Genomic DNA, 13,835 nt, shown 5'->3' with positions numbered 1-13,835 from the left:
TTTACAATCCCACTACTTACCCTTTGCTGCCAATGTCCCACAGAAGCCCCTAATGTCCCTGCTCCACTGCGATCACCTTATCTCACAATGAGATCATTTTCCCAGAGAATTCCAACCAATAGCATCACAAGCTCAGCAATTTCCTAGTGATCACCTCACTGGACCACAGAGTTACCACCTCTTGAGGCATCTGTACCACAGAGTTCAAATCCAATCATCTCAAGAGGTCCATCTAAACACATTACTGGTCCAGAAAGTGCACGTCCAATCAACACACCCGCGAGGGAGTTCACATCCGTTCTTATTAGGGCTGAATATGAAGACAGCATTCTGATGGTGAAGAAGACAGATGGATGTCATGTATTGTGCAGGTAATTGTGGGGGAGTTTCGGGGTAATCAGGCATTACTGGGCTCTATCTCAGTCTTTAACTCTGGTGTCCTGGGCTTACTTTACTTTTGGACCTGAAAATGATCACCACTGATCCTTGACCCTCAAAGTTGCAAGGCTGAACGATCCAAGGCTTAGTCAGGGCAGAGGTGTGGAACTGAGATTCTGAACTCAAGTAAATAACAATACTTAATAAACCATTGTCAGCTACTGCTTGGGCTTGAAAAGAAATATTAATTTTATCAGAAGATAAACATGTAAATACTATACTTAAAAAGTAGACAACAACAATAATTCACAGCTCTGATTGGGGAGTAATCGCTGAGTTGGAGGACCCACCAGTACTGGCTGAGGCTGTTCGCAGACTCCCATGGGTGAGGGTTTATATTCATACAGTCAATGGAGTACCCAACACTTTGTCCCTTAAGGGTTTGAAAGCTGTAATCTCAAGACACTTTCCTGGGCTTATTTTCAACTCCCGAGAAAGGTATGTAATAGTTATCTAGAATTCACAATCAGAATTGTTCCAGATGCTCTGGCAGTCACCAATATTATCTTAAAGTGTCCAACGTGGGCCTTGCCCACTTCCACCAGATGGATTCTAGGGTTGCACTGCTCCCGCTGGTAATTGTCTATCTACATACCATGGGGGATAACTGTGACAGGACCTTGCGACTCCTCTGGCATCTCCGGTCGCGCCACTGTGCACAGCCCACCCTAGGTCCCAGTGGTGATCTGGCCGGAGCTAAACATGTAACCACCAAATGAGGTGATTGAGAATTTACTCAGTGTCAAACTGACAAAGGCCCATTGTAGTCTAGCCTGTCCTTTGTAGTCATGGGAAACTTTGCCAAGCACCTTCCATACCTTTTCACGGACCAAACCCACACTGGAACTGTCATCAACCCTGGCAAAAATGTACAACCCATCACCACACTGGAGGTGAATGGGGCCGTGAAGTCATGGTTAAGCCATAACAGCTCATGCTACTCTGACAGCAGCTCCCTAGCTTGCAGGCAGTATGAAAGAATGACTAGTCCAGTCTGCAGCAAACCAGTCAGGGGAGATGCTCCAAGTGCCCAAAAGGAAGACTGTTCCTTAGCTCTGGTATATTGTGCAAGAGGAACCAGGGTCACCATCTCTACTACTGGCCTGGTGGTCAGATCCTTTCCTTGTCCTCAGCGAACCAACTTCAGTTCTTCCAGCACAGCTCCTTGTGGCCTCCCTTTTCTACCCAGTACTTCCTTTGTGCCAATGAACCTCTTCCCAACAGGCAGCAGCCTCTTTTCCTCAAGGTAGTTTTAAGGCAGCTCTACAAGCAAGATGCTGCACTTCGAGGTTCCTGTTCTGATACGCAGGGCCGGGCTGGCCTTAGCAGGCACCGGGCATTTCCCCTGGAAGGGTGGGGGCCATTTTTAGGTCTCGCCTAGCGTTGGAGCGCACATGCGCTCCTCGCTCTGCGAGGTGTCTTGTAATCGATAAGATTTCTGAAGGGGACTTGAAGCCCCGCCCATCATTTTCATTGGCTGGCGTCATCATTTATGCTAAACGCTGGCCTCCGATTGAAAATGAGGCTTCTTTGTTACCGCCCTGTCTCCTTTTGGCCACGCCCATCCCGACTGGATTGTTTCCTTGCGGCGTTACACGGGATGCTTTAATTAGTGTGCAAGCACTATTTACTTCAGTAAACAATGTTGGACAATGGCGGCGCTTGAATTTACAGCGCGCCCACACAACACTCGCTGGACAATGGCGGGCGCTACTTGCATGTGGAGCGCGCAATGAGCGCTTTCACTTTATTAGTGGCCAACACCGCCCCCCCCAGCACTCGCAGGACAATGCGGGCGTTAATTGTATACAGAGCGTGTAATGCGCGCTTTCACTTTAATAGTGGCTGGCTCCTAGTAGCCAAGTACCGCTGGAGAGTGCTCGGAAAAACATCCCCCCAAAACCCCCTTTTCGCCTCTCACTCGTATATATCTACACCTTTATTGTTTTCTTCTATCGAATTCCCGCCCCAAAGGCTTTCTTTCTCTTTGTCCCTCATTGGTCTTTTCTTTAGTCTTGCCTCGCTTCTCTCCCTATACTGTGTCTCTTTCCCTGCTCTTGAATTGGTCTGACAGTGCCTCTCTTCTCCAGCCCCCCTCCTCCCACACCGTGTCTAGGACCTCCCCAGCCGCCCCTGTGCAGCAGCCACATACCTGGTCAGCGAAGGTCAATAAACTCTGTAATTGCTGACAGTCTCAATCAGCGCTGAGATGTGTGTCCACCCACACCCCTTCTGATCGGACTTTTGGAACAAGCATTTGCAATGCAATAGGTCTCGCATTTACACGAGTTTAAGCTATTGGAATTGTAAATGACAATGCCTTTTATTTATGTTTTAAAAACAAAAATAAAAATAAAAGGCATTGTTATTTGCAATGTCAATAGCTCAAACTCATGTAAATGCGAGACCTATTCATTGCAAATGCTAGTTGTTATTGGGGGCCGGTTTTGAAGCAGTGAAATTCCCCCCGGGGGCGGTCTTACGTAATTGCCAGGGCTGGTTTGAGTTCCCAGTCAGGCCAAGCTGGCACGTGGGGTTGGCAGTCAGTGACCCGCAACTAAGGAGCTCAGATGTCTTTCTCAACCTCCACTGGATGATGAAGTATAATGATTGGGGGTGTCTGGTCCATACTCAGTTTGAAGACAGAGATTTTGTATTCCACCTGTCCAGGTGTGGGAAGCATTTCAGGCAGTTTCTGCGTTCCTGAATATTCCTTACACACTTGTCAAGCCACAGTCTTCGTCCTCTTGTGTTAGCATGAAAGAGGAGCTTCCTGTGAGGGAGAACCAAGAAAGACACAAAAAGAAGATAGGCTTCCTCACTCAGATGGTAGTTACACTTGGTAAAGGAGATGGGCATGTAGTGTGCCGCTCCAGACCAGAAAGCGCAGTTCTGGTTCACAAGTGGTTTCCATGCAGGCCCTCAGTGTACTCGAAAGACTGCCATGTGCACTGAGGGCAAAAAAATAAATACAAATACTGAATATGGGGACTCAGGGCAGCGGTGCATGCCCTTCAGAGAGGCATGCTGCCTTAACACCAGCAAAACAGAGAACGGAGCAATGCACAGATCCCCACTTAAGAAACAGGACTTCCAGGGACCGGTTGCAAAGTAAAATGCAGAATGAATGACCGAATTCTGCATTAGTTTTTCTCGCATGCCTTAGGACCTCGTCATTTGAACGAACGCGTCATTTGTAAATGCGTCTTTAGCACGCTTTTGTTCTGCATGCAAGTCGTTTTAACAACTTGCCGGGGGAGGCGCCCGATATTGCAGTAGTTTAATTTACTATTCCAACTCCAGTCTGCGCAACAGTAGAGAAGGTGTTGGACTTTGATTCCAAACCCACTCCCCCATTGCACCTCCCTAAAGTAAGTTGTTGTACCGACTTGCATGCAGAACGATTGCGTGCTAAAGATGGATTCGTTATGCTGCCAGCGCTGTGAAGGCACAGCAGGATTCCGGCTTCGTCCTAAACAACGTTTCCCAAAATGCATAGTGTCTTTAGTAAATTACAAACAGGATACCGGAGGACATCACTTCTAGGAGGTAGAGAACGGAAGTGTCACGCTACAATATTTTGCCCCGTGGGCTTGCAAAGGTGTGGTTGAAATGCTTTCTGCTATTGGAAATGAGATCCAGGTGGGAGGAGAACTGGTGGGATAATCTGTTATGGGTGAAAGTTATTTTCTTCACACACATATATTCTTTCAGCAAACCAGCCTGGTCTCCTTCTGATCTGACACCGCAACAGCCTAGCTAAAAGATCACCACTCATACTCGCAATTAAAATAGGTGTCTCAGTGCTGGAACACACAAACAATCTAATTCAAATAAACATTAAAATTATGAATATATAATATTCAGACACTTACGCGTGGAAACAACCACTAGCTCACAAAACAAAGACAACAGACAAAACAGCAGTGAAGGGATAATCTAACACTGAAACAGCTGTGGGCTTTAAATTAATCTTTCACGGACAGCTGAAACCTACAGACTTTGATTTGCTTTATCCCGCAGTCTGTTCCCACTTTTCCTTTAATTATGGTAGAACTTTGCAGCACCAACAGCAAAAACAGGACTGTCTTCCAACATTTTTCTTTAACATAGGACTTTGTTCATTGCCAAAATACAATTAACTGGGATACAACTGAAAATTCTGCATAGACGGTTGCTTATAGGTACCCAAACTTGCTGGAATGGAGTCCTCGCGTGCCACATTTTACCTATCTTTTCCCTGAACATATCCTAGCAGAATCTGCTTAGGTAATGCATGGGCTTTCTGCTGTAAACAGCTACGTAGTATGATCTGCCATTCAGTGTAAGAGGAGAGTACCGCGAAACAGCAAATCCTGAAGCAGGACCTTTTATCGACCGCAACACGTTGAGAGATCTCCAATTCGATCGCCTTACTGCCCTTGGACAGGCCATCCCTGCGAAGGTTTCCGGACACCTCCTGAGGCTGTGCATGTTCTGACCGGCCACTGCTGCACCGGTGTCTGCTCCCGCTCTCCAGGATCACCTCTCACAGTACTCTCCGATGGTCAATGGATGGCACTGTCACGCCTGTCTCTCAGCCCCCCCCAAAGAACCTCATTGAATGCTACAGAGCGAGTGGCCATTAGATTTCTAGGTTTCACTACTGCTTCTGTGCCTGTTGAATCACCCCAGATCTCAGCCATCGCTATGCTCTGAATGGTCACAGGGTGCCGCTATCATATGAGAGTGTGATTCCTCTTCGTGACTACAGCCAATCTCATACCACACCTGGCCAGTGGGTGTCGCTCCTCACCCAGTGTCTGACGACTTCCTCCATCCCCTGAGCCGCAGCTTAATTCTTATAACTCAGTTCATGTAGCTAACTGGCTCGTACACGCACACTTCTTACACTGCCCCAGTCCAATGACATGTCTGTATTATCCAAAGGGTGTCACTGGTACACTGATATCTGCCTGCTCCTATTAGAACCACTTTAAATGATGAGTTCTGATTGACAACTAGATGTCACTGCTGCACTGGTGTCTGCCTGTTTGTATAGTTGAATTATCTACAGGGGCTGAGATCCAGCCACCTCGACTCCAACAAATTTGGGGTTTCTCAACTTCACTCCTAGATAGACCAAGAGATCACTTTCCACCACTAACAGAGGCAGGTAGGATACTTTGGAAGAGCCAGAGTAGGAACCAGTCCTTTTCTATTGTATGCATTGACTGTAAAGGAGATGAGAGGGCATAAGCAAATAACAAGACTAAGAACAGGAGTAATAAGTTACCAGAGCATGTCACAAATCAGACCACATCATATGTCCCTATCCCAGCACACAGAGCTTCCTGTTCAGAGAGACGGGGACTAACTCTGGGCAATGTAAGCCTGTGGAGTCAGCATGCCTCCTGGTGGAAAAGGCAGGGAATGCAGCAATTAGGAGTGCCCTTTACTGCCAGGGAACCTACATGTACCCCATATACATAGATTACCAGTGACAAAACACACACAACAAAGCAAGACACACACATGTGTGCGCACATGTGCACACACACCATCCTTTTTAGGTCGAAGCCTACTAGGTCTGGTTTGCTAAAGACATCTTGGGGACATTCAGAAAGCTGACCTTGGAATGTATTTCGTCCATTGCAGACCATTGGCTTGTATTGTGGTTTGTAACTCACATTATCTGGATTTCTATTTGCTGGCTTTATTTGTTTTAGGCTGTCTAGCTTGAGTTCGTCCCTCCTGTTGGCCAAACCTTGTTTACTGTATTCTTCCACAAACTTGCTTTCTGTAAACAAGCTTTTAATTTACTTTTCTTTCTCTGACTTCAAATGGACAGAATTTATGTGACAATCCTCCTGAGAACCCACATAAGAGGAGAGGGTGTAGGGTGTTTTTTTTCTAGCACGCAACAAAAAAAAGTGCAGATGTTTCAGAATGTATCAGAATAAGTATAAATGAAGCACTTTTTATGTAATTCTGGTGTGGTAGAAACATTTGAATAGGATCAAAACACATCACTACACCAGATGATGACATTTGCACAAATATTATTATTTGTGTGCAGTAAACCTGTATTTTGGTAATGATCATATCAATTGAAAAATTTCCGTCTGTAACAATACCACACCATGCATACTCCACACTACGACACTCCACTCCACTCAATACCCTTCCACTCTATATGCCATGCCGCTCCATTCTGTGACACTCCAATCCACTCTACAACATGCCACTCTACTCTATGCCCCTCCACTCCAAGACACTCTACAACTCGCCACCCCACTCCAATACATGCCACTCACTCCATGACATAACATGTCACTCCACTCCACACCACTTACCCCACTCCACTCTAGCTCACTACAATCTACCCCACTCCACTCCAACGTACCCACAATCTACCCTACTCCACTTTGCTACAATCTACTTCAATCTACTCCACTCCAATCTACCCCACTCTACCCAATCTACCCATCTTCAGTCTACCCCACTCTATCCCACCTAGCCCACGGCACTCCAATCTACCCCAATCCACTCCACTTTATTCCAATCTACCCAACTCCACTGCAATCTACCCCACTCCACTCTACCCCAATCTACCCTACACTCTACTCCACTCCACCCCACTCCATTTACCCAATAAACCCCACCCCACTTCAATCTACCCCACTCCCCCAAATCTGCCACACTCTCCTCAAATCTACCCCACTCTGCTCCAATCTACCGTCTACCCCACTCCACTCCAATCTACCCCAGCTCACCGCACTCTAATGTACCCCAATCCAGCCCATTCCACTCCAATCTACCTGAATCTACTCCAATCTACCCCACTCCACTCTACCCCAGTCCAATTTTCCCTACTCCACTCCAATTTACCCCACCCACTCCCAACTCCACTGCAAACTATCCAGCTCCTCTCCACTCAAATCTACCCTACTCGACACCAATCTACCCCAATCACCTCCAATCTTTTGCACTCCACCACAATCTACCCCACCCCACCACAATCTACGCCACTCCACCACAATCTACCCCACTCCAATCAACTCCACTCCAATCTATCACACTTCAATCCACCCAATCTACCACAAACCACTCCAATCTACCACACTCCTCAAATCTACCCATTCTACTCCAATCTAACCCACTCCAGCCACTCCAATCTACTTCCCCCCACTAAACCCCAGTAACCTTACTCCAATCTACCGCTACCCAATCTACCCCGCCTCAATGTACGCCACTCCAGTCCAATCTACCCCACTCCCACAAACCCACCCCATTTTACCCCACTCCAATCCACCACCACTCCACTCCAATCTACCCCACTCCACTCTAATCTACCCCACCCGAATTATTCTTCAATCAACCCCACTTTGTTCCAATCTACCCTACTCTAATCCAACCACACTACCCCCTTCACTCCCCTCCACCATAACCTAATCGACCCCACTCCACTCCAATCAACCCCACTCCACTCTTCCCCAATCTATCTCACTCCACTCTAATATATCCAACTCAATTCCACCCCACTACAATCTACCCCGCTCCACTCTACCTCAATCTACTACACTCCAATCTACCCACGCCAATCCACCCAATCTACCCAACTCCACTCAACCCCCAATCTACCACACTCTATTCCACTCTACCCCTGTTCACTATAATCTAGCATATGCAACTCAAATCTACCCTACTTCAGTCCAATCTAACCCACTCCAACTCAATCCACCCAACTCCATCCTACTCCAATCTACCCCACACCACTCCACCCAAAACTACCCTACTCCAATATACCCCACACCAAACTTCCCCAATCTACCCACACTCCATTCCATTGTACCCAACTATAATCCACCCAATCTAGCCACTCCAATCTACCCCACTCCACTCCAATCTGTCCCACTCCACCCTAATCTACCCCACTACAATCTACCCACTCCAATCTACCAAGCTAATCTACCCAACTCTCCCACTCCAATCTACCACATTCCAAACTACCTCAATACAATCTAATTCACTCCCATATGTAACAATCTATTACACTCCACACCACTCCAAATTATCCCAATCTACCCCACTTCATTCTACCCCACTCCACTCTACGCTAATCTACCCCACTCCACTCCACCCCAATCTACCCCATTCTACTACACCCTAATCTACCACCCTCCAATATACCTCACCCCACTCCATGCCACAACACGCCACTAACTTTAAGCCATGCTGAACAGCAGCCAGAATGGTGTACAAAATAGATAAAATTACTTGCCAACAGCCCTTGCAGAGGCGAGACCTATTTGCTTTGCCAATGCTTGTTTAAACTGCTCTCTCTCTGGAACTTCCAGCTGTAACCGCAATGGACGCAAGATGGAGGACTACATCATTGGGATTTATCTGAGCAGTTTCCATATCAACTTTGCAAAGTGATGGACTCAAGCCGTGACCCACTAAGCTAAAGAGACCCAAAGCACATCTTGAATAAACTGAAGTACCATCCATGTCAAGGGGCAACAGCCTTAAAGTTTGGGCTGGCCTGCCCTTTGAATTGCGTTGTTAAACTGATATTGAATTGGTTGGTCCCCTCAAACAAAGGGATTTGAGGAGCTCAGAAAGAGGAACCAAGAGGAGTACTCAGCAGAACTTTCCCAGAAGGCTTTGAGCGTACGCGGTCTGCACTATGGAACATTCTGTTACCCTGTTACAGTAACAGGTGGCCTGTTCGCAAAATAAGGCCCTCTATCCCTCCTCAGGAACCCTTGCATCTAGCTCTGGGAGCTATGGGCTGGCAGCACTGCTGGGCGAACCCCATGTCCCGGCTCTGACTTTCAGCCCTGTTGGCTTTGCTTTGATTTCCACGGTCCAGCTCCTTATCCAATCATTAGAGTTGCACACACGTTGGAATATCTGGGTTTAGGGTTGCTGGGTGTGACCCTCATCCCAAAACTCAAGCCTCCCTTTGCTGAAAACACCACCGATATTCACTGCTGGCTGTTCACCTACTTGTGTATTCACTGCCTTGCCCCCAAACCCCCACCCTAAAATTAAAGCGATGGCAAGCACAGGTGGTATATCCTTGGTAGCTTACAAAATACATTTTAAGCCTTTAAATCAAAAGAAAGGTCTTTCAATTGTTGTTGTTGACACAGCTGTGTTTTGCAGTCATGAGTCACTACTGTATTTCATGTACACTGATCACTTTTTCCTTTAAAAACAGTTTGATTGTTGGCAGCAGTTTCTAAAGAAATGCCCTGAAAGGATCTCAGCATTGTCAGAATGGCTACTGATGCTCTGGTAAAAACCCAAAGCTCTCTTCTTCTGGACCAAGCACCCAGAGAACCCACCAGAGAGGGGAGGAGGATGCAGGAGCCGGAAGAAGACAAGCTTTGGTAACCAAGAAAATGGGGGTAGAAATATTCCCTGCTCTGTGTGGTGAGATCCAAACTGTAGGGCAGCCAATAAACAAAATGTATGGATACTGCATTGTAAAGTTTATTCAGGTCCTAAATAGATGTCTTAAGAGGGACTGGTATAGTCCTTCTTCCAAGTACAAGACATTAGACAGAAAGAGATGGCAAGAATTCTTGTGCTTTCCAACTTGAGGTCTGCCCTCATTCGCCATACTTCTCTTTAGCCTCTCACCCACTCTCGCCCATCCCCCGGAGACATATAGGAGACCAGAGCAGGATTACCTTGAGCACATCTTGCGTGTCATTGAGGCAGTATACCCGGATGTTGTACTCCAGAGAGGTGCAGGCTGCAGGCGCGAAGAGTAGAAGCTTCAGCCTCTTGGCCGCAGACATGCTGAGCGACTCCCCCACCAGGGCGAAGCGGCCCAGCTGCTCGGTGAACAGGTAGCAGGTGTGAGATTCCAGCTGGCAGTAGTACACATTGGAGGGACTCTCCTCGCCCAGATGCAGGACGTCCTGCAACAAAAATCAAATGAAAGAGGTGAGATGGAGAAAGACGCACCTCGCCCAGGCTATACGACAGACCCACGCCCTCTCTCAGCCGAAAGACCAAAAGCGAGAAACAAAACCCTCTGTTTAACTTCTACTATACAAAGGAAGAGAGAGAAACACCATTCTCCCCACTTCCATGACCAAAAGCTTCTGTTTCATACCTTTATCTGCCCCTGCAACACAGGGAAAAGAACAGATCTAGTGGAGACACTGATAAGGGACTATTGTGAAACACAAGATGTCCCTAAAGTTTACACCTGGAACCTCCTTAGCATTCTCTGCTGCCCATGAACAAGCTAGAAAATATGTACCACAAGGAATCAAATGCCTTCACAAGCCCAAATCCTTGACCTCAAAGTCCCATAAATTCAGGACAGTATATAGCAGACCTTGTTTGGTTTTAGGAAAAAGCAAGTGTGTGAGAATCAGGATGTTGGGTAAAGAACTACTCTGGATGGCTCTGGAGAGCGGGCACCCCTTTCTCAAGTTCATCATGGCAACGTCTACAGATTTTTGACCCCCCACCTCATCACATGCTACAATCAAGCGTGTAAGCATGGGCGCATTTAGGTGGCATGGGCTGAGACACAAAGTGGGGTTCAGTGATCCGTAGAGTGTCGTTGGCACCCTCTTTACAGAGTGAGCGTTACTACCATACGCTCACTGGGCTGTAGAAGACTGACAGTGGTGGCAGTGATAAAGATCCTGATGACAAAGCAGGCCTTTTCTATCTGTCTATGCCCAGGAAAGTCACCTACTAGACTCAATTGCCTTTTCAAACTGTTCTTCCAGAACTGTACAACTGGCTCCTTTATCCATTCATGTGGGACATGGATGTCGCATGAGTATCTCTTACGGCTGTGCGGGGAGGGTTTGTGAAGCTGCAGCCACACTTAAATCAATGTTGTATTTCCAACATCCAATGATACCTGCTGGAAGAGACGCCTACCGGCTTCTTCTGAATTTCTAAATTGATCTACCAGAACCATGAAACTAGGTCAATGCTCCATGCCCAATCCGACATCCAGAAACCAAACATTTCTTGCCTAAAACATGAAAACATTGCAGATGTGTCTGTTCCCCTGAGGTTCCTTTGTGATAACAAGTCTTACTTGCCCTTTCTACCTCATAGCCTTCACCGCAGTGGTAGTTACCACCTTTCAGCATGACTGACTACCACTGCATGCCTTTTGTTCCTACGCGGATTTGTTCTGCCAGGGCCCCCAGGCACAGCAGCACAAGTTAGCAGGCCTCTGCCATTGTCCAGGAAAGTAATTATCCAACTAGAATTATTCAGGACTGGAAATAGTGAGAAATGTCAGGTGGAGTTACTCACAAAATGAATTTAGAATGGCATGGAAACACTAGATGTGTTTAAAAGTTCAGAAGGAGCACACATAATCAAGAACAGACTCAGACACAATATCAGTGTCAACGAGATAAAAATAAAGGGAACATAGACTAAGTGGAGAGCATACAAGGACAAAGTGAGCTGCCACGTGTGTTTTAGAGTTACCCCATCTCTGGGCTTCTTCATGGGGTCAGACATTCGGGTGGTCGTTACTTAACTAATTCCTAATGACTGGCGCTGCTTAGTGACATGATCCCTCCAGGCCACTGATTACAAACCTGGGCGAGAATCTGTGGCTTTCGAAAACATCAAGGACTCAACCCTAACAAGTGGCAACCCAGCCATGTCCCTGTTCTTTTCAAATGAATCGCTGCCAATTGCAGCTCTTGACCCTCATATTGAGCACTTGGCCATCTTCGTCCCTGGACCATCAGACAGGCTGGGAGAACAAAGCTTGGGATCTAGTTTTGGCAGGGAAGTATTTTTGTATATGACACTCCTGAAGGATGCAGCGACAAGTATCCAAGGAGCATGGTCGGACCGGGACAGATAATAGGCCCAGACAACAAAATAAAAGTGGACCCCATTTGCAAATGAGAGAGTGAAAGAAGGAGTCCACGTTTGAAAATCAGGGCACTTTTAAACTTCTAAAGATGAGCTGCATAAGTGTTTTGCAAGGTAAGGAAGGCTGCAGGCATTTGTGCTTGCTGCAGGCGATGTTTGTGGTAAGATCGGATAAATTAACAGTTAAAACCGAACCGCCAAATCAGAAAACAGGCCCACACAACACTGACCTGTCAGAGTCGGACTAACCCTTGGGGCACAGCCAGAGTGCCCTGTAGGCTGGTCCCACCCTGCCAGGAAATAACATTTCCACACAGACCTCCCACTCAACTCACAAGCCCTAGACTACCAATTGCTGTTGGCTAGAAGTGTTGTGAGCTACAGTCTCCCCCCCAACCCCGTAGAACTGGCGTACTATCGCCAGATTGCAAATTACCCCCTGTGTCTTTCTTGTCATGCCAGACTCTCAGCACCAGGATGAACACATCTTCCTAGACTACTATTGCAGATTTTGCACTAAAGCAGGATTGATGAAATTACAGTTTATCAGCAGGTACTCAGACTTGGACAGATTTTTGTATTTGTAAATGAGGTTCTCCCATGGTTATGACAGTAGATGATGTGATTTAGCATTCACGTAGTGTGCTACAATCACTGGTGTGTCCCTGTGGCACTGGTGTGACCCGGAAGCACTGGTGTGAGGGCCCCGTGGTGTTTGCCGGTGCAGTCTATGTTCCAATGAGTTAGCTTTGGACGGCTCGCTGCCGATACACAGATCAAAGAAGCTGTTTCCAACGTAAGACACTAAGGGGCAGATTTACAAGCCCCATGGGAAACATTTACGCCGCCGTTGCGTCACTTATGTGACGCAGCGGCGGCGTAAACCATGCGCCATGTTGCGCCTTATTTACAACGTGACGCATCTAGGGAGATGCTTCACGTTGTAAAGCCCTGCCCAACATTAAACCTGCGTCAGGTTTAATGTATGCAGGGTGGGCGTTCCGTTGGAAAAAGCCTCGGAAAAGTGACGCAGTGAAATCAACAAGATTTCACTGAGTCACTTTTCCGACGCTGCTGCGTCAAAACCCTGCGCCTGCTTGAAGCAGGCGTAAGGCATGACGCAGCATGTTAGGCATAGGGCGCCCCTGAGCATTGCTGGAGTTGCGTCGTGCTTGCGACACGACTCCAGCAATGCGCCGCCCTTATGCCATCAGATGCGTCACGCATCTGTTTATCCTTGCGCCATGATGCGCTGCATTGTAAAGGCGGCGCATCTGTGGTGGTGCAAGGGTAAACTTGCGTGACGCATCTTTCCTGGCGCATCCCTGCTGATTTGCAGGGATGCGCCAGGAAACATAAATCTGCCCCTAAGAATGTGTCCTTCTCTTCCCCCTTTCGGGGCGGGGCTGGCATTACATCATACTACACATTTATCCTGCTGAGTCTGAGGCCCATGGCCAGGGGGTACTGGGGTATGCACACCGAGCATGGAAGCTCTCCCCAGAAACATGCAGGGTAACGTTCTCAGA

General features: G+C 47.3%; 1 protein-coding gene across 2 annotated transcripts in view; it reads right to left on the bottom strand.

The window, feature by feature from the left end:
• UNC5A (unc-5 netrin receptor A) overlaps positions 1-13,835 on the bottom strand; it is an 841,139-nt gene that overhangs the window by 79,306 nt on the left and 747,998 nt on the right. For both annotated transcript variants that reach the window (XM_085618304.1, XM_085618305.1), the window contains one exon: positions 10,122-10,355. In XM_085618304.1, the coding sequence (XP_085474430.1) occupies positions 10,122-10,355 (234 nt within the window). The remainder of the gene's footprint in view (positions 1-10,121; positions 10,356-13,835) is intronic.

Source organism: Triturus cristatus, chromosome 7 (genome assembly GCF_964204655.1).
Source record: "Triturus cristatus chromosome 7, aTriCri1.1, whole genome shotgun sequence".
In the NCBI taxonomy this organism is placed as follows: Eukaryota; Metazoa; Chordata; class Amphibia; order Caudata; family Salamandridae; genus Triturus; species Triturus cristatus.
Note: the sequence above shows the minus strand (reverse complement) of the source record. Positions and strands in the feature narration are given on the sequence as shown.